Raw genomic sequence first — 23,956 nt, forward strand, 5'->3', positions numbered from 1 at the left:
CATCCCCTCCTCTTATTTCTCTCTCTCTTACCTTTCTTTTCACCTCCCCCTTTTTTCTGTTAAGTCTTCCCCTCTCCCTTTTACACATATGCAGACTTCCCCTTTTCTTCTCTCTCTGGATTTGTCCTCAACAATTACAGCACCTTCTCCCACACACATCATACCAGCATTATTTACCATCCTTAAAGACATAATACATAATATTTACAATTTATGAGCCTGGATGCAAGCAGTGTCTCCGTTCTCTGCAGAGAGAGTGGGTGTAGTGACTGCGAGGAGTGTCTCCGCAAAGGGGGGGTTGTGTGAGGCGTGTTACTGAAATCTGTGGCTCTCTTCTCTCTCTCTGTGTGTGTGTGTGTGTATGGCGCCCTCTGCAGGCTTCCATGAGAAGGACGGGAAGGCGTACTGTCGGAAAGACTACTTTGACATGTTCGCCCCCAAGTGTGGCGGCTGCGCCCGAGCCATCCTGGAGAACTACATCTCAGCTCTCAACAGCCTCTGGCACCCCGAGTGCTTTGTCTGCAGGGTGAGTTTGTTTGTGTGAAGGTGAACGTAAGAAACGAGCGTGTGCATTTGAGTTTTAGTTGGGAGTGTGAAATGGCACATTCCTTTTGCGAATAAAAAGAAATCTGCAGATGCCGATGCATTTGGTATTGTGAGCTTTTGTTTGAAGGTGCATGAATATGCGTTTCTCTCAACATTACAAGTAACAAATCTGGAATCTTTTGTCTTGTGTGTGTTTCATTACAGGAGTGCTTCACGCCCTTCATTAATGGCAGCTTCTTCGAGCATGAGGGCCAGCCGTACTGCGAGGGCCACTACCACGAGCGGCGCGGCTCGCTCTGCTCCGGCTGCCAGAAGCCCATCACCGGCCGCTGTATCACCGCCATGGGCAAGAAGTTCCACCCCGAGCACTTCGTCTGCGCCTTCTGCCTCAAGCAGCTGAACAAGGGCACTTTCAAGGAGCAGAACGACAAGCCCTACTGCCAGAGCTGCTTCATCAAGCTCTTTAGCTAAGAGGGCGGCAGACCAGGCTATGTGTGTGTGTGTGTGTGTGAGTGTGTGCGCTTTGTGTGATGTGTGAAGGAGTGTGTGTGTGATTGTGAGGTTGAGTGGGAGAAAGGCTTTTTTGTTGGTGGGTGGGGGTGGGTGGCTATTGTTTTTGTGAGTGGTGTGTGTGTGTCTGTGTGCGTGCGTGTGCGTGTGTGTACGTGTGCGTGCGTGCGCGCGCGCAAGCATGTTTGTGATGAGGTTACAGTGCCCGCAGCGGCAGAAAGTTTTCAAACAGGCGTGAATATATCAGAGAGCCCAAAGAGATTGTGTTTTTTAAATGTCATTTTTAGTCATGGCCTTGTCTGCCTCAGCCCACAAACCCATTGATGTGTAAATGGCTGACACGCTAGAAGATGCTTCAAACTAAATCATGTCCCAGATTGAATTTCACAGACCACCAGCTACATTTCCAGGTGAACGATTGGAGCTTCATATGCTTGATTTATATGACTCAATGTAACGCCTTCAGGTGGACTATTCCAACCCTCTCCCTGACAAACAGTGTTGGACAAATCAAACCAGATATATTTTTGTACTTGTGAAAAGAAGATTTGCATACATGCGCGCACACACACACACTGAATTAGTTGATGTTACAAGGCCACACACACACACACACAGAGCCGTCATTTCAAAGGCACGTGCACAGTTCACTCAGAGAAGAAATGTCTCTTCTCCTTGATATGTATCTCTTCTCCCTCCCCCGTTCTTTCTCTCCTACTCTTGATCTGTTTATCTACCCATCCCTTTTTTCTTCCCTTCAGTGGTGTGCTTTCAAACACACTTCTCCTCTCCACCTTTCTTAAATATCTGTAAGGTGCATTCTACGGCTTGGTTTGGTCAACTTACCAGGCACATATTTTTCTACACTTTTCCTATGGAAATTTTTCATACGCAAAAGAAGCTTAGCCAACACAGACTTTATGATGCATTTAATTGCGACCTATCGATTTTTAAAAGAAAGCATTTCTACAGTGTATTGTGTGTGATTTTAGATATGTTTGGGTAGCACACATATAGACACACACCTACATACACATACACATACACACACACACACAGGGACTACTGCTCTTGTTATGAAGGCGCATGTGGCATCGAGTCTGTTGTACACTCTCCTAGTGTTTGTGTTGGCCCCAGTGAAGAGAGGAGTATACAGCTTAACCAGATGCCGTATCTGACCATGTGTTGGTTTCACACACGCCTTAGTTGGCAGATGAGGAAATCATTAATGTGAACTTTTTTTTTTTTTCTATTTCTAGTTTAATTTGATCTTGCTTAAATGGAACTGTCCTACTCTAGGGGTGTGGAATTGTGGCTAAGAGGTGTAGCGTTGCATGGTAACACCTCTTCCTCACTCCAGGGGCTCTGGAAGCCTCTATGACATGTGACCTGAACTTTAGCCTTTTGGTTACATCTTCTTTCTGCTTCTCTCTATCCTTGCGCTGGTTTCACTTTGTTAAAACCTTGTTCTTTGTGTTACATTTATATACGACATACACACATATTTCATTTCCTTTAGCAGAGAACCAGTCTGTTTGAGGTCTGCGGAACTCTCAGATGTTGGCTTTCAAATCCAATAGAGCCATGACGTCCTGTGACAGGCCTGTTGCTACGGAGACAGTTTTGACATCACTGTAAAATCTTTTTTCCCATTTTCCCCTGTCAGTCTCCTGTGGAACAGGTCACAATACTGGAGCAATGTTTTTTTTTTTTTTTTTTTTTTTTTCCATATTCCTTTGGTTTTATTTTTGGTCTTCTCATTTTAGCTACTGTATTGTTGCCCAATCATGTGTAGAAGTCTTAACTCAAGAGTGAAGAGCGTTTTTTTTTTTTTTTTGGGCAGCGTTAAGTATGAAATGTCTTACATGTACAGTAGCCACTGTAATAATGTTTTTGGTCTATTTGTTTCCATAATGAGTCAAGAATAATAATTTTAATAATAGATTAGATTAACTTCAGGGTGACGGTGCATTTTTCTTTTTTTTCTTTTGTGCACACTGACCAGATTACTCAGTCACTGTAACAAAAAATAATGTTTGTGATTCATACATACCGACTGTGTCTCTGGATTCGCTGCCAATTGCTTCGACACTCCACACCACACAGCTGCCATTCGGTGACAGAAATACTCTCAGATGACGAGGCAGAAGTCACTCGGACACCATAAACCCCTACTGGAACTCGGAAACTATGCCTATGCAAATAAAAGGTGGGGTCTCTGAGCGAGGTCCTGCATTAAGAGATGGGGAAGACCCAGAGGACACTCAACCGGGTCTCTTTCTCTCATATATATATATATATACACACACACACACACACACGTGGGTTATATGTCACTGAGCCTCACCCTCACAGTCTGTCCTTATGACCTTTGCAACCTATGAACTGGATCGCTTGGATGAGAAATGAGAGCAGAGCTTAGAGGACCCCGTGTCCTTTTTTTTTTTTTTTCTCAAAAGAAATCATTTCAGTTTTTATCATGTGCTGTTCTTTAATCCTGGCTTTGTAGTAGCGAGAGACAATGTTGCATATTGGGATAATTGTGAAACATGTATAATCTCAACAATAGATGTTCATTTACTGTTCAGTCAAACGGATAGCTCCCAACTTGCTTCCTCAAGCAGGGCAAGAGCATAACAGCAAAATATTTATTTACTAAATATTGATTTATTAAAGTGGTTTTAATGAATACATATTTAGTACATTTGTGAGGTATAAGATGATTTATTTTTATTCGCTTTTTTTTTTTTTCTTTTTTTTGGAGATAAAAAAAAACTGAAACAAAACGAATGCTTGTGCCAAAATGTCAATGCAATGTCTTTTACACTGTGTTGAGTTGAGAGGGGCTGCCACTCTGCGTCGTGAGCGGATCGGTTAGGCCATTATGATGTCACACGTGGAGCCTGGCCTCCCCTGTCAGTCATCTTATCCTCGTTATTCATGTTAATTTTTTCTTTTCTAAATGAGTCACTGGAGGAGTAATCTTGAGAGGTATGTGAATGAATACACAAAAGGGGCAGCTCCATAGGAATCAGGACATGTGGATGTTTGTTGCCCTCTGCAAAATACAACCGGTTGTATATGGCTAACTCCTTATACTAAAGGCCGAGAGCAACGCCATGCTTTCCGGTACTGAAACTACAGAGTGAACATCTGTTGGGGAGAGAAACGAATATCGTACATTAGATATGAACCTGCTTATCTTGCGCTACATGACCACAGTACTGGATATTTCCAAAGCCATCCTGCTTGTCAGTGACTGTGTATAACATTTAGTTGGTGATTTTATCAGGCAATCTTGTCTCTGTAAATGGAAGGGTGGTGGAATCCAGGGGGCAGCCATGTACAGGAGAGCAGGTGGAGCTGTGCCTTAGGGAGGATGGGTGCGGCACATGAGGACGGAGCGTTAGGGCTCATATTGATGTTCAGCTGTTTATGCCCTTGGATGTGATCACGGGTTGATTTATACCTTTTTTTGTTTTTCATTTTATTTGTCAGTCTATCGCTGTCGTGGGCCTTGCCTTGATTCATGCGTTTCTTTTTACCTCTGCCAACTGTGCTGTTTGAGGAAATCACTGCCTTTGGTCCTTTCCGTCAGCGCTGTCAAATATTGTATTAATACAGCCAAAGGGAACCACCCCTTTTTACCTCTGTCGGATCCCATCCCATCTTTTCTGGTATTGGTTTCAGTGCTTGGTGTTTTCTGATAACTTGTGTATAAATCTTGATTGAATTTCTGTACAGGGTTTGTGACCCTGGAGAGCTTATGCATTTAAAATTTCATGTGATCAATGCCAATAAAGAAAATCTATTCTCTGGATAATGACTCGTCAAAAGCTTTTTTTTTTTTTTGCCTTGAAAATTTGGTGTTTTTGGTGTATGTTAAATTAAAGCAGCATAACGGAAGAATTGCTAATCGCTAACGAGATGCTAGAGGCTAAAACTAGCGAAACCTCTTGAAATGTGCTTACTTTGACACTATGACAAACTTAGTCAACAACTGTCCTAACACAGTCAAACATCAAGCAAGTGCAACACAAGACAAAGCAAGACGACAAATAAGCTACTGACTGTACCTCCCCCTGGCTTGACTGCCACACACATTTGCACTGTACTCCCCCCTCCACCCTGGCTTGACTGCCAAACACCCCCCTCCAGCCACTGAACTTTTGCACCAGAATGTCTTTTTTACTACTGTACATCCCACTTATTACTGTAATAACTGTATTAATCGTACTTACACCATACAATACTTCTTAAACATTGTATTACTACTACCTCATTCACTTCATTTCATTTCACTTATTACTACCACTAATACTTACACCTGCACTTTTTATATACTTATCATATCTACACTTCTTACCTCAACTGCTGCTAGTCCCAATTCTGTTCATATTAAATATCTATTTCTTACTGTACATATATATTTATTTATTCACTTACTCCACTTTACATATGCACATACTCTGCACTTTTTTTGCTATTTTGCACTTCTGGTTGGATGCTATACTGCATTTCGTTGTCTCAGTACTTGTACTCTGTACAATGACAATAAAGTTGAATCTAATCTAATCTAATCTAATCTATTTACTAGTTCGGCAGACAGTAGAAACCGGGCAGCTTCAGGCAAACCTACATAACGCAGTAATATGCCTACGGACCCTGGTATGGCAATGGCATGGAGGCGATTCTCCGTATTGTAGCGCCCCAATTTTTTTTAAGCTGTTATTTTAAGGTAAAACTGCTTATCCTAACCCTGAGGTACAATTACTACATAATGCCACTTTAATCAGTGTCTATGTCTGTGTCATACAAAAAGAACAGTAGAAGAACTGTTGCAAATGTACAAAACGAACAGTAGAAGAACTGTTGCAAGTGTAGAGTTCTTTTCAAGTGAAGTGAAATAAGTTTTGCTGAGACAAATAGTTTAAATAATTTCCTTCATCATATATTTCGTATTTAAAATTCTAAGACTTGTTCATTAGCTATTCAGTTCATAGCATTTAAGTTAGAAGTCGCAAGGACGTTGGCAACTGTTCCTTATAGGAGATTTCATCCGAAATATTTCACTGCACGTATTTGGAACAAAAGGTTAATGGCAGGTGTCAGGAATATAGCGTTGGTAACAATAGGCCGTAGCATGTAACAGGCAATTGCCTGACTGGCAGTAGTTTATGTGATTTACGACCAAACACATCTGAATACAAACGAATAAATACAGTGAAGATTTTTTAACCTAAAATAGACAACTTTGTGTAGGAATACTGCTGTGACAAGAGTAGGATCACTTCCGATAGAACTCATGTCAGGTTTAAGGATTGACAAGGAGATTGACCAATAGTTATCCTGGCGCCTCCACTTGTCCAACGCTACTGTGATTGGTTCCTTTGCCTGTATAAGACTTTTCCTCTTCCTGTTTCAGTCTCTTTCTTTCACGCGTTCCTGCTGTGAGGTGAGGTTCAACATTTGAGCGAAGGAAAAATGATATTAAATCATGCCTTGATCCTGTTAAGTCGATATAAGTACCGTGTATTGAAATAACAGTCGCTTGTGTTTACCAGTGCTAAAAGCGGCCTCAAACTGTAACGTTTTAAGAGCGGTCTAGACTTAAATGTATATTACGGCCTGTTCAGCGGCATCAGCCATGTTCTTATGCTCGAGTGGCGCCATGTGTCCTCCGTAACGCGTAGTTTTCTTGATTTAGTCAGTTCACCAGCTGCCATTTTTCAGATGTTTTACTTAGGCTATCCTATTTGTACGGTTTTATTTGAGCTGCGATGCAATGGCATTTACATTAGTAGTGAATGTGATAGATTGGCTAACATTTTTAAAGTTAGCCAGCTAACGCTAGCAAGGGTGTCTTGCTGACTGATATCATCCAGCGCTAACGGAAGCTAACCAGCATTGTAAATACCATTAAGTAGTAGCCAACGTTAGCTGAATAAATACAGCAGTCCATTGTTACCTAAAACCATCTGATGGAAGATGGTTCCATTGCTCTATTTGAGAGTTGCAGGATAAGTTACGGATTAGCTATTCGGTGCTAACTCTGTCGTTCCCCCTGCACATAGAAACCCGTTTCCTACTATCCCTGTACGTCTGCATCCTACGACTGCCAGGGACGCTTGGACTCAAACACTTGAACACATGTCCAAATTGGTTGAGATTTGCTTTGGACAGTGGATTGTGCTGTACATTGTCTGAAGTGGCAAAACTAACACACTGCTATTTATCATTGCAGATATTACCTACCTTGTCTTTAAACCGCATTTTTAGCGATCCTTGGAAGCACTGCAAAGATGCCCAGGGAAGACAGGTCCACGTGGAAGTCCAACTATTTTCTGAAAATCATCGTAAGTATTTGCCTTGATTGCAGTAGAGATCTCATTTGCAGGATAAGTTACAGAGTAGCTGTTAAGTGCTACCCTGTCGTTCCCCCTGCAGAAAGAAAAATCTGTTTCTTACTATCCCTGTCTGTCTGCATCCTACAGCTGTCAGGGACGCTTAGTTACAGACACTTATTTTAGTTTTTCCCTTTTTGTTGTTGTAATGCTTTGACTTGTTTTGCTGTGGCACTAACCGTCTCTTTCCACCTGGGCAGCAACTTCTGGATGACTACCCCAAGTGCTTCATTGTGGGTGCAGACAATGTCGGCTCAAAGCAGATGCAGCAGATCCGCTTCTCCCTGAGAGGCAAGGCCGTTGTGCTCATGGGTAAGAACACCATGATGCGCAAGGCCATCCGTGGCCACCTGGAGAACAACCCTTCCCTGGAGAGGTGTGTGGAAGAGCTGCTATAAAGAGGTCTTTACAGTGACGACTAACGTTTTGTCTAATGAAACTAGTTATACTGTTTGCACTGCCATGGGTAAAGCTTTTTATCCTGAAGCTAGTAATTTGTGTGGCGTCATGGTCCTAATGGGCTTCTGATCATGAAGTATTTGACAAGTCCGATGTCACAATTGTGTACGTAGGACGATATCGATGAACATTTGCAGGATAAGTTACAGAGTAGCTGTTAAGTGCTATCCTGTCGTTCCCCCTGCAGAAAGAAAAATCTGTTTCTTACTATCCCTGTCTGTCTGCATCCCACAGCTGTCAGGGACGCTTAGTTACAAACACTTGTTTTTGTTGGAATGCTTTGACTTGTTTGCTGTGGCACGTGAGTGGTCGGTTGGTGTTAATTTTGAACTCTTCCTTTGTCAGGCTGCTTCCTCACATTAAAGGAAACGTTGGCTTTGTCTTCACCAAGGAGGACCTTGTTGAAGTCAGGGACATGCTGCTGTCCAACAAAGTAGGTCTACACATCTACATGTTTAAAATGATGGTACATATAATTGGTGTGTTTGTGAGGCCCATATGACCTATAATGCATCTGATGAAAGATGTTAGCGAAGGTGTCTGGCTGGCTGGTATTATCCTGAGCTAACAGAAGCTACCCAACATTGTAAATTCCATTTAGTAGCCAACGTTAGCTGAATTAACCCAGCAGTCTATTAAACTTTGAAACATCTGATGGATGGCTTCACTGCTCTGTCAGACAGTTGCAGGATAAGTTACGGATTAGCTGTTCAGTGCTAACTCTGTCGTTCCCCCTGCACATAGAAACCTGTTTCCTACTATCCCTGTACGTCTGCATCCTACGACTGCCAGGGACGCTTGGGCTCAGACACTTGTACACATGTCTGAATTGGTTTAATACTCACGTTATATCAGACAATATAGCACATTAGTGTAAGTGACTTTGCTGTGGACAGTATTTTGTGCTGAACATTCAGAAGCGACAAAGTTAACAAACTGGCATTCATCACTGCAGATCTTGCCTACCTTGTCTTTGAACTGCATTTTTGGCGACCCTTGTAAGCTCACCTGATTGTTTGTGTCTAGGTGCCAGCTGCTGCTCGTGCCGGTGCCATTGCCCCCTGTGAGGTAACTGTGCCAGCCCAGAACACTGGTCTGGGTCCTGAGAAGACCTCTTTCTTCCAGGCTCTGGGTATCACCACCAAGATCTCCAGAGGATCCATTGAAATCTTGGTATGTTTGAGTGCTCTTGCCCAGTATGTAGTCCCAGGTATCTACAAAGCTGCAGGATCACAAACGTGTGCACAGAAGCACGTTTTCTGCTATTGAAATAATACAGCAGTCCATTGTTACTTGCCTTCAACTTTAAAGCATCTGATTGACGATGGCTCCACTGTTTTGTCAGACAGTTGCAGGATAAGTTACGGATTAGCTATTTGGTGCTAACTCTGTCGTTCCCCCTGCACAAAGAAATCTGTTTCCTACTATCCCTGTCCGTCTGCATCCTACGACTGCCAGGGACGCTTGGACCCAGACACTTATACACATGTCTGAATTGGTTTAATCATCTAACGTTATCAGACAATATAGCACATTAGCATTAAATTACTTGGCTGAGATATGCTTTGGACAGTTTCTTTGTGCTGTACATTCAGAAGTGACCACGCTAACAAACTGGTATTTACACCAGCTATGAACCCATAGCAGCTAGGGACATTTAGGATTCTAATGACTAACATTTAATAGTGATGTATGTCAGCAGGATCTCTATGTAGCTTCACGTATCTGGAAGATGTCTAATTCCCCAGTATGTAGTCCCAGTTATCTACAATGCTACAGGATGTGCTTTGGTCAGAGCTTCACTCATTGTCTTTTGTCTTTACCCCACAGAGCAATGTGCAGTTGATCAAGCCTGGAGATAAGGTGGGAGCCAGCGAGGCCACGCTGCTCAACATGTTGAACATCTCGCCCTTCTCCTTTGGGCTCATCATCCAGCAGGTGTACGACAACGGCAGTGTGTACAGCCCCGAGGTGCTTGACATCACAGAGGATGCCCTGCACAAGCGTTTCCTTGAGGTGAGTGGACAAGGCGCAATGTACAAGTTTCCCAGATGACCTCATTGCTGGCTTCAGTAGTTTAAGAACTGTGTGAATGGACTCCATTTTTGAACCAATGCAGGATATCTACATGGCAACTGTTCAGTGCTGTTTTGTCGTTCCCCCTGCAAACATAAATCTGTTCCCTACTATCCCTGCCTGTCTGCACCTCTACGGCAGGCAGGGACGCTTGGGCTCAGACACTCTCACAATGCCATCTCAATCAGAATTTGGTACAGAAGTGTGTAGATTGACTTGCTTTCATAGTATATTGCTGTAAAGAAGGTGTATATTGAAACCCAATGAAAGGCTGTGCTTGTGTAGCTTCTGACTGCTCAATACAACCTGTGTGCTAATTCCCTGATTCTCTTAATTGTGTAGGGAGTGAGGAACATCGCCAGTGTGTGCCTGCAGATCGGGTACCCCACTCTTGCGTCCATCCCCCACTCAATCATCAACGGCTACAAGAGGGTCCTGGCTGTTGCTGTGGAGACCGACATCTCCTTCCCCTTGGCAGAGAAGGTTAGTATCAAGTTCACCTTAGGAGTCCTGATGCCTTTGTAAACAAGTGATTTTGGGGAAATGTCTTAAGCTGGTGAGGTTAGAAAGCCAGCGTCACAAACTTGTGCACAGAAGCACGTTTTCTGCTATTGAATTAATACAGCAGTCCATTGTTACTTGCCTTCAACTTTAAAGCATCTGATTGACCATGGCTCCACTGTTTTGTCAGACAGTTGCAGGATAAGTTACGGATTAGCTATTCGGTGCTAACTCTGTCGTTCCCCCTGCACAAATAAATCTGTTTCCTACTATCCCTGTTTGTCTGCATCCTACGACTGCCAGGGACGCTTGGACCCAGACACTTATACACATGTCTGAATTGGTTTAATCATCTAACGTTATCAGACAATATAGCACGTTAACGCTAAGTGACTTGGCTGAGATACGCTTTGGACAGTTTTTTGTGCTGTACATTCAGAAGTGACCAAGCTAACAAACTGGTATTTACACCAGCTATGAACCCATAGCAGCCAGGGACATTTAGGATTCTAATGACTAACATTTTAATAGTGATCACTGATATGTAGCTTTACGTATCTAGAAGATGTCTAATTTCCTTTTCTTATTCCTAGGTGAAGGCCTTCTTGGCTGACCCATCTGCGTTCGCAGCAGTCGCAGCACCAGCAGCTGCAGCTGAAGTGGCCGCTGCTGCTCCAGCTGCAGCAGAGGAGGCTGCCAAGGAGGAGTCCGAGGCATCAGATGATGACATGGGCTTTGGCCTGTTTGACTAAATCAGATCACTTGTCTGTCATCCAATAAAAAAACATCTGAAATAACCATGCTTTCTCTCTGGTGTGATTTTAATAAGGTTTACATGGATATCCCACTATATATGGAGGTTTGGTTGAAAGTCTTGCTGTCCGTGCATTTACAAACAAGTCATGTATTTAGGACGGGTTGAGATTATTATATATATATACATATTTTTTTTGTGTGTGGTTCAAAAACCTACCTGTTGCAATGCAATTGGGGAGAGTGTCTAACCACAAACGGAATGTGAAATGTGCCGGTGTTTTCGCCTGGTTAGGGCTTCAGTTATGGCAGGCATCACAGAAAATCATGCTTGTCATTTGGGTCTGCGCATGCGCAGTGTGAAATGTTCAAGCAATTGGCAGAGTGGGTGGGATTTGAGCTGTGGTTAGCCCGCTAGCTTGTGTGCTCACAGGAACTGTAATCGGTGATGTCGATGGGTGTGATCCTGCCTTAGCTCCACGATACCTTTGTAAAATACCCGCCGGCAAAGGGAAGAAATTCCAGGAGAAAGAAGTCAAGCTGACTCTCAGCCGGGGGAGGGTGAAGCTAACTAGCTGTATCCCTGGACGGCTCTTTTTGTGTGTTGGAACATCAAGTGGGGGGAACACAGGAGACGTCGACTAGTCGGAAACCCCAACCACAGCGATGGCGAGAGACTACGATTACCTCTTTAAGCTCCTCATTATCGGTGATAGCGGTAAGGAAAGCCCGGGGATGTAAGACGGGAAATAGGCCTGTATAGCTCAACGCTACAAATGTGTATTGATAGCTATGGTGCCTTCCGAATGTTTGACAGATTTTTGACATGAAATTAACAGTTTCCAGATACTGCTTTAACGGGATATTTGATTTATTCCTCTGTCTTTATTTATTGGCATGAAAACAAAATAGTCTAGCCCAGCAATGCTACCAAGGTTTGCTATCAGTTTCCTTACAAGTTAGCCTGCCAGCTACCTAGCAAGATGGATAGCTTTCTAGGGCGGGGAGCAAGTTGTTCTGCTTCGTAACCGGTGCTAACATCGATACTGGGATCTAAACAGGCCCCCATCTACCGATTATTTAAGTTCATTATTGTCTAGAAATGCATATTCCCATCTAACAAAAAATGCACAACATAGTTGCATACACATTACTAACGTTAGCTAGCGAAGCTAAGCCAGTTCGGCAGTTAGGCTAGCTTGCTCCTTTCGCTACAAGTAATTCATCTGCCTGCCGGCCATTCTCATAAGTTTGACAAGCTTGATTTATGCCAGCAATCTCGAGAGCCAGTTTTGGGCGACTGTCTAGATTATCATTATGTTTTCAGCTTTTTTGGTTTATCATGCTTAGTTTTAGTGTCAAAATGTATGTCTTGATTGCCGTTTGATAGATAATTGGTAAAGAATAACCTAGCTACCGCCAGGGGAGTGTTGTTGTTGTCCTACGTATAAGTGACTGTCTAGGATTGCTGCGTTGATTTGGCCACTACATGGGGCCAGTGTTTGTCGGGGCGTTGACTCCTACCATTGTGTCCGTCTGTGTTTTGTTTTGTTTAATCCAGCAACAGTGCGTGCGTACTGTGGACCCTTTGATACATGCATCCACTGTGCATTGGCGCCTGTGTGTGATGCTGGCAGCGCTAGTGTAGTTTCCATGCAACCATCAACTCTGCTCTGTTTCACAGGTGTGGGGAAAAGCAGTCTGCTGCTTAGATTCGCCGACAACACATTTTCAGGCAAGTTATTTCTTTTTCGTGATAGTGTGATGTGTACTCTAGAACAACAGTACAAATCCAAGAACAGCATTACATGGTACTCTACCAAAAGATCTTAAGATCAACTCTCATGGCGGCTACTCACAAAGAACTTAAATGAGATGTGATTACACAAATGATAATGAGTTTGGTATGGTACACATACGGTATAATATAGAACAAGAATAGTAGGGTGTTTCTGTGCCATAAATACATACATGTTCCAGAATCAGAATCAGAATCAGGTTTTATTGGCCAAGTAAGTTTGCACAAACAAGGAATTTGACTTGGTAAAGTGACTCTCAGTGTGCTTACACAAAATATACAACACAATACAATACAATACAATACAATACAAACAAACAAACAGTGCAACAGTGCAATGGACTAAGGAGTTTAAAAAAGTATGTACAAGGCGGAATGGCTATATACAGTAGCTGTGAAATGTTGCGCAACAGTAGTGCAAAGAAGAAGTGGAGAGTGCGAGAAGTGCAGGGATAAATATATAAATATAAATATATATGCTACAGTGGGTTAGTTGTTCGGTATTGAGACGGTTCCGTGAACCTAGGTGTGTGTTTGTGCTTTAGGTAGCTACATCACCACTATTGGCGTGGATTTTAAGATTCGGACGGTGGAGATCAACGGGGAGAAGGTGAAGCTGCAGATCTGGGACACAGCTGGGCAAGAGCGCTTCCGCACCATCACCTCCACGTGAGTAGAAGCAATGAACACTGGGTAGCAGCGAACCATGTCGGCTACATCTGTCGTGGCTATCTGTTTTGTACACACCTTTGGGCCTGGCTGATAGTGTTTATGGGGGATGCACAAGACTTACTTTCATCTTCAGCCTGTAGAACAATGGCTGTCATTGTGGTTCCATTGATGTTCGTCAGGGCTTTTTTTTTCTTGAGTGTAGAGAAATGGATGGCTGTGAGGATGAAGCCTTTATGGAGTGATGTAGCCTTTATGGAGTGTTCCCAAATATGTTAGAATAGCCACAGGTATAACACCCAGGGTAGTATTATCTTAAGTCATACAACAGCTCCTTAACTACTTGCTGAACTAATTGCTCCTTAACTACTTGCTGAACTAATTGCATCACTTGCCTAAATATGTAATTTTCTGTCAGTAGACAGTTCTTTTTTTATTATTTTACTTTAAACTAGATGTCTTTAGATCTTTCTTCTACTGTGCTCCACTGTCCACTGAAACAGCCATGCGCCACACAGCATTCGCAGCACGCTTTCAATTAAGAACATGCCATCTCTGCTCAGTCGCACATTTCCTTTTTCAGGTGCTGCGCACCACCACTGCCTATCACATTCCTCTGCCTGTGTGATGTTGTATTCTGGGGTTTGTAGTTAAACGTGTACAGCAGTACGCACGGGCTGCTTAACACATACGCCCTACATCCCTACACATTACGTGTGTCTAGTAAAAGATTTTCATCTTTGTCACACGTTGAGCAAGAGCACAGAGCTCATCTTTGAACCTGACAGTGGACATACCTTTGAGTTGACGTTTGATCAAAGTAGAGATGAGTGGGGGGTTTGAGTGTTGAGCTGTCGTGGATGTGCTCACTATTGGGTAGCAGACAGGACTCCCATAATGCCTGTCATACTGTGCCGTGAATAGCAAGATGTAATCCGTGTCAGATTTGCACCCAGGGAATGGAGTGCAGCTCAGAATCATAGACAGAACAACGGCTATGTGTCCAGTTTGACGTGTCGTTGTTTTGCAGGTGTTCTTCTCACAGATTGATTGAACTCAGGCCATTAAAAGTGTTGCTTTTTATATTATTTATCCTATATTTAGGCAGGGAGGACTATTGAGAGTCCTTGTCCAGGTGGGCAGCAAAATGAGATAAAATAGGTTTCATATAAAAGTACAAACGGAGACAGATAACATAACAAAAATATACCAAAACATAAAACAGACAGGGACCAGGAACTAAAACAATCATGGAAAGTAAAGGCACATGTTAAAAGAAATTATACATTGCTCTATAAAAACTGATTTATAAAAAGTGTCAAGAGAAGGTAAAGATTCCAAGTTAAGTATGCCTTGCAGTTCATTCCAAGCTTGCGGTGCATGAAAGCAAAAGGCAGATTCACCCAGCTCTGTTCGGGTGGTTGGGACCATGAGACGATTTTTCTCTGATGATCTAGTGTTATAGCTACTGGGTCATGTCAGCTACACGTCAGCAGGCTAGACATGTACTGTGGTAATTTGCCCAGTAATGCTTTTGCCACAAACATTACCATAAGGGGGTTTCTCCTTAGACACAGTAAAGTCCGACGACCAATTTCATATAGCTTACAATGATGTGTAGGGGCGCTTGCACCAGTTACAAACAGCAAAGCAGCATGATGGCCAACATCCAGTTTTTTCAAATTAGATGAAGATGCACGCATACAAATGTCATCACTTAAGTATAATACTGACAAAAGGTATTTTGGACTAATCTTTTTTTAGGAGGCTATCAATCAAAGGTCAACTTGTCATCAAGCCAGATACCGATGTATTTGTAAGAGGTAACCCTCTCGAGATGAGTGCCATCTAGTGTTAACACCATACGGACAGTGGGTGATGAACGAGAACACGTAAAATAATACATTTCGAGTTTAACACCCATTTTAATTTAACAAGACACATTAGCAGTACGTTAAAAGCAGTCTATAAAGAATCCATTGCCAGTTTTAGAGATGATGCCACGCTTTGCCTGATTTAAACCTGCACCAAGATCTATTTATTTTAATAAAAAAAAGAAAATTGGTCCCAAAATGGATCCTTGAGGAACACCTGTCTTTACTATTAGGTTCAGAAGCATAATTGTCCATGGACAAATAGTTTGAAAATCAATTAATCACAGGAACACCTATACACCTATTGAGACTTTGCAGGAGAAGATCATGATCCACTGAATCAAACGCTTTTAATCATTCAGAGCAGTAATAATATAATTTGTGACTGATATGGCTGCAGTTATAGTAATGTGCTCATGTCTAAAACCAGCCTGACTTTGGGTTGGTTTGGGTGACTGCACAGGCCCTTCAGTGCCCTGTGTCAGGGCAGAACTCCGAGGCTGACAGACCCGGGCGTTGTTGTTGTTGTTGCTGTTGCTGTTTGTTGATGAGGCCTGATGGTAAGCTGCAGCAGTGTGGTGTGGTGTCTCATTAGGAGTAAGTGAATTTCAGACTGGCTGAGCTACTCTATGCATGCTCTCTTGTGTGAGAGCTACCAGGGGGAAAAATAAGCTCCGCTCTGGACTTGAAATATGGTTTGTGTGTGTGTGTGTGTGTGTGTGTGTGGTTTACCTGAGGCTTTCCATTTCCTTCTGTCAGTTGATGGAATAAAGAAAGTCACCGTCCCAATGGTCATTTTCGTGTTTGTGAATGAATTTCTACATTCACTCAGGACTTTTCTTTACCTGACACTGGCATTTCAACTCAACAGATGTCCTCAAGATCATAGCCTGAAAGTTCTTGGTTGAGAAAAACTTGGTCCCCTTGGTTTGTAGTCAGCCAATCAGTGAGCTTCAGGAAGAAGTTGATTCAATGCCTTTCAGTACAATTTTAAACTAGGATCATTTGCAATGTCCCTAATCGAAATGATTGCTTATGGAGGATGTCCAAACCTGACAGTCTTTGAAGGGGGGGTATTGCTCCGATCAGTGTGTTGCAGCTTTTGAAGTCTTGGATGTGGAGCAATTAACGAGAGAATAGACTTCCTCAGTACTGGTGTCCCCTACCACTCTCGCCACCAGCCATGACTTACTATGCATTAGGGTGACAGAGGGCGTGTCCAGTCACCTCAGACGACAGCTTCCTGTCAGAGAGAGTGTGCGGTTGCTTATTTGCTCAGGAACTGATGTGGCTTCGGGTCAGGCCTCTGCGCACACACACACACACACACACACACACACACACACACACACTGAAACACACACACACACTTTTACAGAAAGGCACACTCAACCACTTCCTCTCACAGGTTGCTAGTCTGGAGCCAACAAACGCCACAGACACAAAGCAAAGACAGGCAACATCAGCCTCTGTTAACTCCATTTCCCCTTCCTGTGCAGATACTACAGGGGGACGCACGGGGTGATCGTGGTGTATGACGTCTCCAGCGCGGAGTCATTCGTCAACGTCAAGAGGTGGCTCCACGAAATCAACCAGAACTGTGATGATGTCTGTCGAATACTAGGTAGGTTCCCTTGTGTGTGTGGTATTCTTTAACAATATGACACTGGTGTTCATGTGCAATTCGGCCGCTTGCCGAGCTGTGGTGATGGCTTTTAACAAACACTATAATTATACTGCTTTTATACAACAGTTCCACCAATGACAGTTTGAAGACACCAGATTGTTTTTTTTCTTTCGTTTATTTTCGATTTTCTCAATTCATTCTCCTCCCCAAAAAATTGTTCCAACCTGTGTTTTCGGCGTCAAGTGTTGCCAAGCAACGAGTACTGTCACTCTATAGACAAGTTGGGTCAGAAAGACTATTTGTGCACATTAATTTAACTCACCTGACACCTGTCTTCACGTTACATGTTCATTTCTATCATTTGCTTCCTTTTCTTCGCTCGAAAACTGTCAATTGTTACGTAACAAAATCACTGCCTGCCATTCTAGCTTTGAATTGAATGTTGACACCGTGCAATTCATTATTCATACCTCACGTTGTGGCGATTCAGTTCGCACAAATAAGGGTGTACACTCTTTAGTCAGAGATGCAGGTATTTCATGAAACAGTTAGTAATCAACATGCCTATTGTCCAACTCCAAAACGCGTTTCAATAATTTTCTTTTTTTAGTGGGCAACAAGAATGACGACCCTAACTCCAAAGTGGTGGAGACGGCCGACGCGCAGAAGTTTGCTGAGCAGATGGACATCAGGCTGTTCGAGACCAGCGCCAAGGAGAACATCAACGTAGAGGATGTAAGTCTCATTGATAGACATGGGGGGTGTGTAGGCTGAGTGATAGACCACATTGGTAGACATGGGGGTGTGTAGGCTGAGTGGGAGACCCAAAGGTCACATGTCATACATGAAAGGTCGCAACGCAGTCATGTCTTCTCTAGTCAGTAGGAAGGTGAGAGGTTAGATGGAGAGACTAGTGTTTATCTCTTCCCTTACACTGTTGCTCTAAGGTCAGCTCCCCTTAACACAAACAATCAGAAGCAGAATCTAAAGGCTGACCTCAGACCAGCAGAGGACAGAGATAAGAGGGCTTGATTTAATATCACCTCTCATGGTGATGTTTACACTGCTCTCAAATCAAGCTATTTAAGATATGTACAAGGTGACATGCATACAACAACATACAATTACTGCAAAAAGTACTGTATCGTTTGGCCTACCTTGCAGTGTTCACCCAGTGTAGACTGCCTCATAAAGTAACTGGCCATTGACACATTTGCAGCCTCCTGAAGCGGAACTGTACACCTTTCAAAATGGGACAGATTAATGGGACAAAGTTGTAGTGTTTCCAGCATAAAGCGTGAATCAAAGCCTAGCAGTGTTTGTCAGTACGTCACGGCAAGTCATTTTGCATTTTATATTTACGGTTTGATCAACAAGCCTAACTCCTGCTTTCTTTTGTGTGTGTGTGTGTGTGTGTGTGTGTGTGTCCTGATGGCACCATTCAGATGTTTAACTGCATCACAGAGCTAGTGCTGAAGTGCCGGAAGGAGTCTGTCGCCAAGCAACAGCAGCAGCAGCAGAGCGAAGTGGTGAAACTCGGCAAGAACAGCAAACGCAAGAAAAAGTGCTGCTGACAGACTGGACCCTTATCACACACTCTTATCACCCACGCACATATACACACAGAAACACACAAACAAACACACACACACACACACACACACACACACACACACACACACACACACACACACACACCACAAAAACAACAATGACAGTCACTATTGAACTGACAGGGAGAGAGACAAGGAGAGAATAACCTGACGCCAACGCCCCAAGACGGACTCCACCCAGTGAAAAAGATAAGAAATATATCTATTTAGAGATTTAATCCAAAAAAAAGAGAAAAAAAAAGAATTTTTGGGATCTTAAGGACATGTCCAAACTCAAATGTACAGTTTTTAATCAGGACGGAAACAAACGGCACAGCTCCCCATCTCCAGGGAGACCACTGCTGCAGCAACCGTCAGATTTTTATGGAGATGAAAAAAATTATATATTTTTTCTGTTCTTGCATTAGCGTTCAGACATCCCCCCACCCACCCTCCCACCTTCCTTTACGACATGCTGTCCCACCTTCTCTCTCCCTGTTATCAGGAGAGTTGAAGACTTCTGGCCTAAAGCTCATTTTAGATCTTTTTTGTTTTGTTTTGTTTTCCCTCTAAATGGAAAGTTTCTTCGCAGAGTCGTCTGTGATCCATGTCAACTATGTCGAACAGCAGACCGAGCTGAAACAAACAAGTATGAAGAGCACGATGGCAAGCTGAAAAGTAAAAATTGAGATAGAATTCATATCAGCAAAATGGATCCAATAGCACTGCCAACAAGAAATCAACGAAGAAAAGAAATGCCATTCTCCCACCTCTCAATGTTTATTATTGGAGCCCCAGTCATGTCGCTAGTTTTGTTATCCCCCTGTGTTTTGTGATTTTTACACTTTAAATGAAGACAAACTCCAAGTGGCCACCATGGACCAATCTCACTCCACCCCCTTGCCCCCACTCTCCCTGCCAATCTCTCAGAGAGAAAGTTATGCCTTTTTTTTTGTTCTATCTTTTCTTTTTGTAAATTTGTATTTTTTTACTAACAAACTACACCACTGTAAAAACAAACAAAAAAAAAGCAATCAAAATACAAATGTTCTTAGAGATGAAAAGAGTGTTGGTCTTGGACCACTGCCACAGAATTGGACCTGTGAACCAGTAGAGTAGCGTCAGAACTTTACAGTCAAACCCAAGACAACTGGACCTGCAATCTCATAAGCAGTGCTAACAGCACTGGACACCTCTGTGTTCAAAGAGCACAGGTTCTAACAGGAAGCAGAACTGTAGCAGAGCCGTGGTTCTCTGTGGTAAATACATTAGCGATGGTGAGCCGAGTTGGGGTGGGGGGTTGGGGTTCTGCTGATGTGCGGCAGGCAAAGACATGGCACTAGGCATGTGTTCAGGAGATGTGTTCACAAGATTGAGGAGAAACATTAGACCTTTTGGGCCGTCAGTACCAACTTGTAAGCAACATGCCCAATTCAACTCCCATCAGACACACACAAACACAAACACACACACACACACACACACACTCACAGTCACACTCTCTCTCTCTCACACACACACACACACACACACACACAGACTCCCTAACATATAGTTATACATATACAGATGTGTGCCAGTCAGACCTGGATGCCATAATCTCGCTTCACACAGGCTCCGAGGCCATAGAAGCTGAGCCCCAAAACCACCAGCACTTACTCTGGGAGGGAGAGCTCACTGTGACTGATTCAGTTTTAGGACGGTTGTTTGCGTGTTTGGGACCAGGCCTATGGTTTCACAGGCTCTGACTGCACTGTGTAGTCTTAACAGTTGCCATGGGGATGGGTGATGTTGAGCACAGCCATCGGAGTCTTGAGGCATCAGTATGTTTATAGAGAAAGCCGCTGATTGACGACCAGTCCAGCCAATGGCGTGTGCCAATACTGGAGGAGCACAGGCGGACATCCCGCCAACCACAGCGGCCAAAACAAAAAACAGCAAGAAAGCTTCTCCATGCAGAACATGCAGGAGTGGTTGATGTTGAGCAAAATGACATATCTGAACAATGAAGAGTTAAAACCAGCACTTTGAAAGGAAGTGTGTGGTAAGTTTGACAGCTCAAATGCTAAGAGCTGCAGAGTGACAGAACAAAGCTTGGGAGGTTGACTTTATGAGTTCCCTGTCACTTCCAAGAGCCTGGCGAATAGAGTTCTAATCTTCACTGTTCAGACAGCCACCCTCACAAACCCAGGAGAGATGAGAGCCCGAAAAAAATTGCTTATTTACTAGAATACAACGTTTGAAAGATCATCATCCTGTTTATTTATGTGTGTGCATATCAATGTTGCCACACAACGTGTGCACATCCATATGCAAAAATGACACATATACAAACACGCATGTGTGTACATAGACACCAATATATGCGTCTATTTTGTGTGTTTTTATATGTGTTTATTGTACTGTTCTGGTGTACACTGGAAAGATGAAATGTTGCCACTCAAGTCATTGTTGCCCCATCATGAATCTAATCAATAATAAACATTTTAAGAGAATGGATTTATGTTTGATTTTCTTGAAATATAATGTATAAAATGATTGTGTCTGGATATCCTTGAGAATGTAATACTGACCAGTGGCCACACGAGGGGGCTGTACCATACAAAGCCTTATTGGAGTACAAGGCCCAGATTTATTTTTGCATCTGCAAATACAAGGAATACAGTACCAAAGTTGGGCTATCGATATTCATATCCAACAGCATTGGACAAAGTAACAGTGCTCAAATGAAAGATAAATGTCTTTTGTGGGGTGTGTTAAACTTCCACCAATTTTTGCAAATGTTTTGTAAGGCAGGAGTAGCATAGGTCCTGAATGCAGATAATTGCTGTAAACCCATGTTGAAATGTCACCGAATACAGAAGATCTGTTATAACCCAGCAGCTGGTGCAGTCAGTATCAGTATGCAATCAGTGGGAACTTGTGGTTTACATAACCTACTATATTCTCTAACATACACAGACTTGTGTTGCTGCCTAATTGTGTGCCATTTTAAGGGGGAAATCTGAAGTGTCCTTGTACAGTCTGTAACAGTAATTATGTAGTAATATATTAATCATGTCTCCTGTTTCATCTCCCACTGTCCCCATTTGTTTGTCCTGCTGTTGCCTTGACCTGAGGTCCTGCACTCCAGTTCTACCATCTGTCGCCATGAATACATTATCAACTCGTGGGATATAATAATCGGTTCAAGGGGTGCGCAGTTTAAACTCAGACTCAGATCTTTTAAAATCTTGTTCCCTGAAACAATATATGATAAAGAAATATAAGAAATAAATCACACTTAATGAGGTGTGAATAGCCGGTTGGATCCTCAAAAAAAAAAAAGCACTTAAGATACTTTTATATTTCTCCTGTGATAGGAAGTGAGAATTCCCTGTGGCTGTTTTATGTTTTCTCATTTCCCATATTCTGCCTTGTTAGAAATGTGTGTCACGCAGAGCTGTTGTGAAGATGCCCAAAAGAGAAGCGGAAAAGGCAGCTCAGCTATGCGGTGACATTATGACCTAGATTATGTGCTGGACAATGACAATGTAACAGGAGCCATATCCAACCCTGCTACACGGGCGTGTAGACTGTTATCCTCCGACTGTGCTCAACAGTGCACCCACCCCCAGTGGGTTTCAGTTCCCTGTCCCTGTAAAAGCCCATTAGAGAAGTACTGAAGTTCAGGCATTTGTGCAATGATAGGGTAGCACGGTACAAAAGACACAATTGAACAAAACAGTTTTGTCATTTAAACATAATTACTACCTCCACGTAACACAGTTAACATGTTAAGGTTTGGAGAATGTAGTAGACTGCTTTCATATGGTAAATGCACAATCCTAAACCATGGACTTTCAACAGGCTGCAATTGAGGCCCCTATAGTTTGTCCCATACAGAGAAGTTGTGACTTGCCGCATTGGCTATAAAGCAATTTTAGCCATGAGGATATATTTTCTGTCTAGAAGAACGCATCCTGCCAAGAAAAGAGTCTTTGAGTGAGAAATGTCTCTGTGAAAGAACCTATAAAGGCATCTCTAACAAGTATATAAATGTAGTAGCTCCTCACTCATCATTTGTCTTGCCTCTTAACTGCTCACATCTACATGGCTGAGGAATCCATCTGTATGTGACTTGAAGTGCATAGTTCACCTCTCCTCTGACCAGTTGTTGTTGACCTCCACCAGTTATGCTTGTTAGCCTTTCCTGCCATGTATGGCTGCGGGCGGCCACAGGGTAAATGGGTATCAGCTTAGTACATCTAAAAGGATGTGGTGCATTGAGCTCTGTCCTCCCACCATGCAGTCTTGCTGAACCCTGTCTCTGTTTCTTCATTTCTTCACCTATTGTTGGCTAAGATAACTGACGTCAGCTTCTAGGGATGCAGATGACATTTTTCAAGTTCACCATCTTTTGTCTTTTCAGTACTCCACTACACATCTCTTGACACAAAGCACATTGGACAGGAAAAATACATTGACCTCCCCCAAAACACTGACCTGCTTCCTGTCACAGGAAAGGACAGAATTTGATTATTTGTGCACATTTTTCCGTTTTCAGCTATTTTGCTTCCAGGTGGCCTCAGAGTTTCATCAAGACAATGAGCTCTGTGGGTTTCAAAACATTGTTTTACAGTGCGCAAGCACTTTCTTCACGATACACTAGACAGAAGGTGAGAACAGCCGTGTTGCATACTTTTAGTGTGTTACATGATGGATAACAATGAAAAGTGAAAATAAGAACACAACAATTACTTAAAACGTTTAAATTACTTAATTTACAATTCCTTAAAAACCTAGCTCCTTTGCTAACACCCCCGCCTTCCATGGCCGAGGTTGCGAGTCGAGTCCGGTGCGGGACTGTGCTAATGTACAGAGCGCAGGTATACTGTATGCCAATCTAAGCAAAATATCTGAACACAGTGGAGAAAATTATATTTATAAAATAGGTAATAATGTTGGCTACCAAGCTATCCCTATGGAATGTTATCTATATGTGAAAAGGAAGGGATTTATCTCAGTCACTCAAGTCCCCTCTTCCTCAAAGATTTACAGTGTTTGTGTATATGTTTATGTGAGGGAGGGTGGTTCAAGTCGGCCTTTTGACTACGTCATTTGTAGAGCCAATGAGCTGTGAGACTGAACGCGCAAAATTTGAAAGT

The 23,956-nt window shown here is 42.8% G+C and overlaps 3 protein-coding genes and 2 non-coding genes across 6 annotated transcripts in view; all 5 read left to right on the forward strand.

Annotated features, from left to right (window-relative positions):
• Positions 1–1,177, forward strand: part of pxna (paxillin a) — a 20,478-nt gene extending 19,301 nt beyond the window's left edge. For both annotated transcript variants that reach the window (XM_031577425.2, XM_031577426.2), the window contains exons 10-11: positions 378–526; positions 751–1,177. In XM_031577425.2, coding sequence (XP_031433285.1) covers positions 378–526; positions 751–1,017 — 416 coding nt within the window. In that variant the 3' untranslated portion in view covers positions 1,018–1,177. The remainder of the gene's footprint in view (positions 1–377; positions 527–750) is intronic.
• A 5,246-nt stretch (positions 1,178–6,423) lies between these two features.
• On the forward strand, positions 6,424–11,293 carry rplp0 (ribosomal protein, large, P0). Its single transcript, XM_012830124.2, has 8 exons — positions 6,424–6,511; positions 7,301–7,412; positions 7,661–7,836; positions 8,265–8,352; positions 8,946–9,092; positions 9,750–9,935; positions 10,338–10,478; positions 11,090–11,293. Exons 2-8 carry the CDS (start codon positions 7,359–7,361, stop codon positions 11,246–11,248), a joined length of 951 nt encoding a protein of 316 aa, XP_012685578.2. The 5' UTR covers positions 6,424–6,511; positions 7,301–7,358; the 3' UTR covers positions 11,249–11,293.
• Positions 7,448–7,577, forward strand: LOC116223022. The gene has a single exon (XR_004164889.1). It is a non-coding gene; the product is annotated as a small nucleolar RNA SNORA63 (small nucleolar RNA).
• LOC116223023 lies at positions 8,051–8,180 on the forward strand. Its single transcript, XR_004164891.1, has one exon. It is a non-coding gene; the product is annotated as a small nucleolar RNA SNORA63 (small nucleolar RNA).
• Positions 11,294–11,611: 318 nt separating the features above from the next.
• On the forward strand, positions 11,612–21,304 carry LOC105902527 (ras-related protein Rab-35-like). Its single transcript, XM_012830126.3, has 6 exons — positions 11,612–11,967; positions 12,934–12,984; positions 13,593–13,716; positions 17,090–17,214; positions 17,828–17,952; positions 18,663–21,304. Exons 1-6 carry the CDS (start codon positions 11,916–11,918, stop codon positions 18,789–18,791), a joined length of 606 nt encoding a protein of 201 aa, XP_012685580.1. The 5' UTR covers positions 11,612–11,915; the 3' UTR covers positions 18,792–21,304.
• The last annotated feature ends 2,652 nt before the right edge of the window (positions 21,305–23,956 follow it).

This window comes from Clupea harengus, chromosome 12 (genome assembly GCF_900700415.2).
Source record: "Clupea harengus chromosome 12, Ch_v2.0.2, whole genome shotgun sequence".
NCBI classification, from domain to species: Eukaryota; Metazoa; Chordata; class Actinopteri; order Clupeiformes; family Clupeidae; genus Clupea; species Clupea harengus.

Coding starts and splice junctions, on each gene's coding strand:
- rplp0 (XM_012830124.2), top strand. CDS start 7,359: ATGCCCAGGGAAGACAGGTCCACGTGGAAGTCCAACTATTTTCTGAAA. Junction 7,413..7,660: donor ACTATTTTCTGAAAATCATC/GTAAGTATTTGC, acceptor CCACCTGGGCAG/CAACTTCTGGATGACTACCC. Junction 9,936..10,337: donor TGCACAAGCGTTTCCTTGAG/GTGAGTGGACAA, acceptor TTAATTGTGTAG/GGAGTGAGGAACATCGCCAG.
- LOC105902527 (XM_012830126.3), top strand. CDS start 11,916: ATGGCGAGAGACTACGATTACCTCTTTAAGCTCCTCATTATCGGTGAT. Junction 11,968..12,933: donor CCTCATTATCGGTGATAGCG/GTAAGGAAAGCC, acceptor TCTGTTTCACAG/GTGTGGGGAAAAGCAGTCTG. Junction 13,717..17,089: donor TTCCGCACCATCACCTCCAC/GTGAGTAGAAGC, acceptor CTTCCTGTGCAG/ATACTACAGGGGGACGCACG.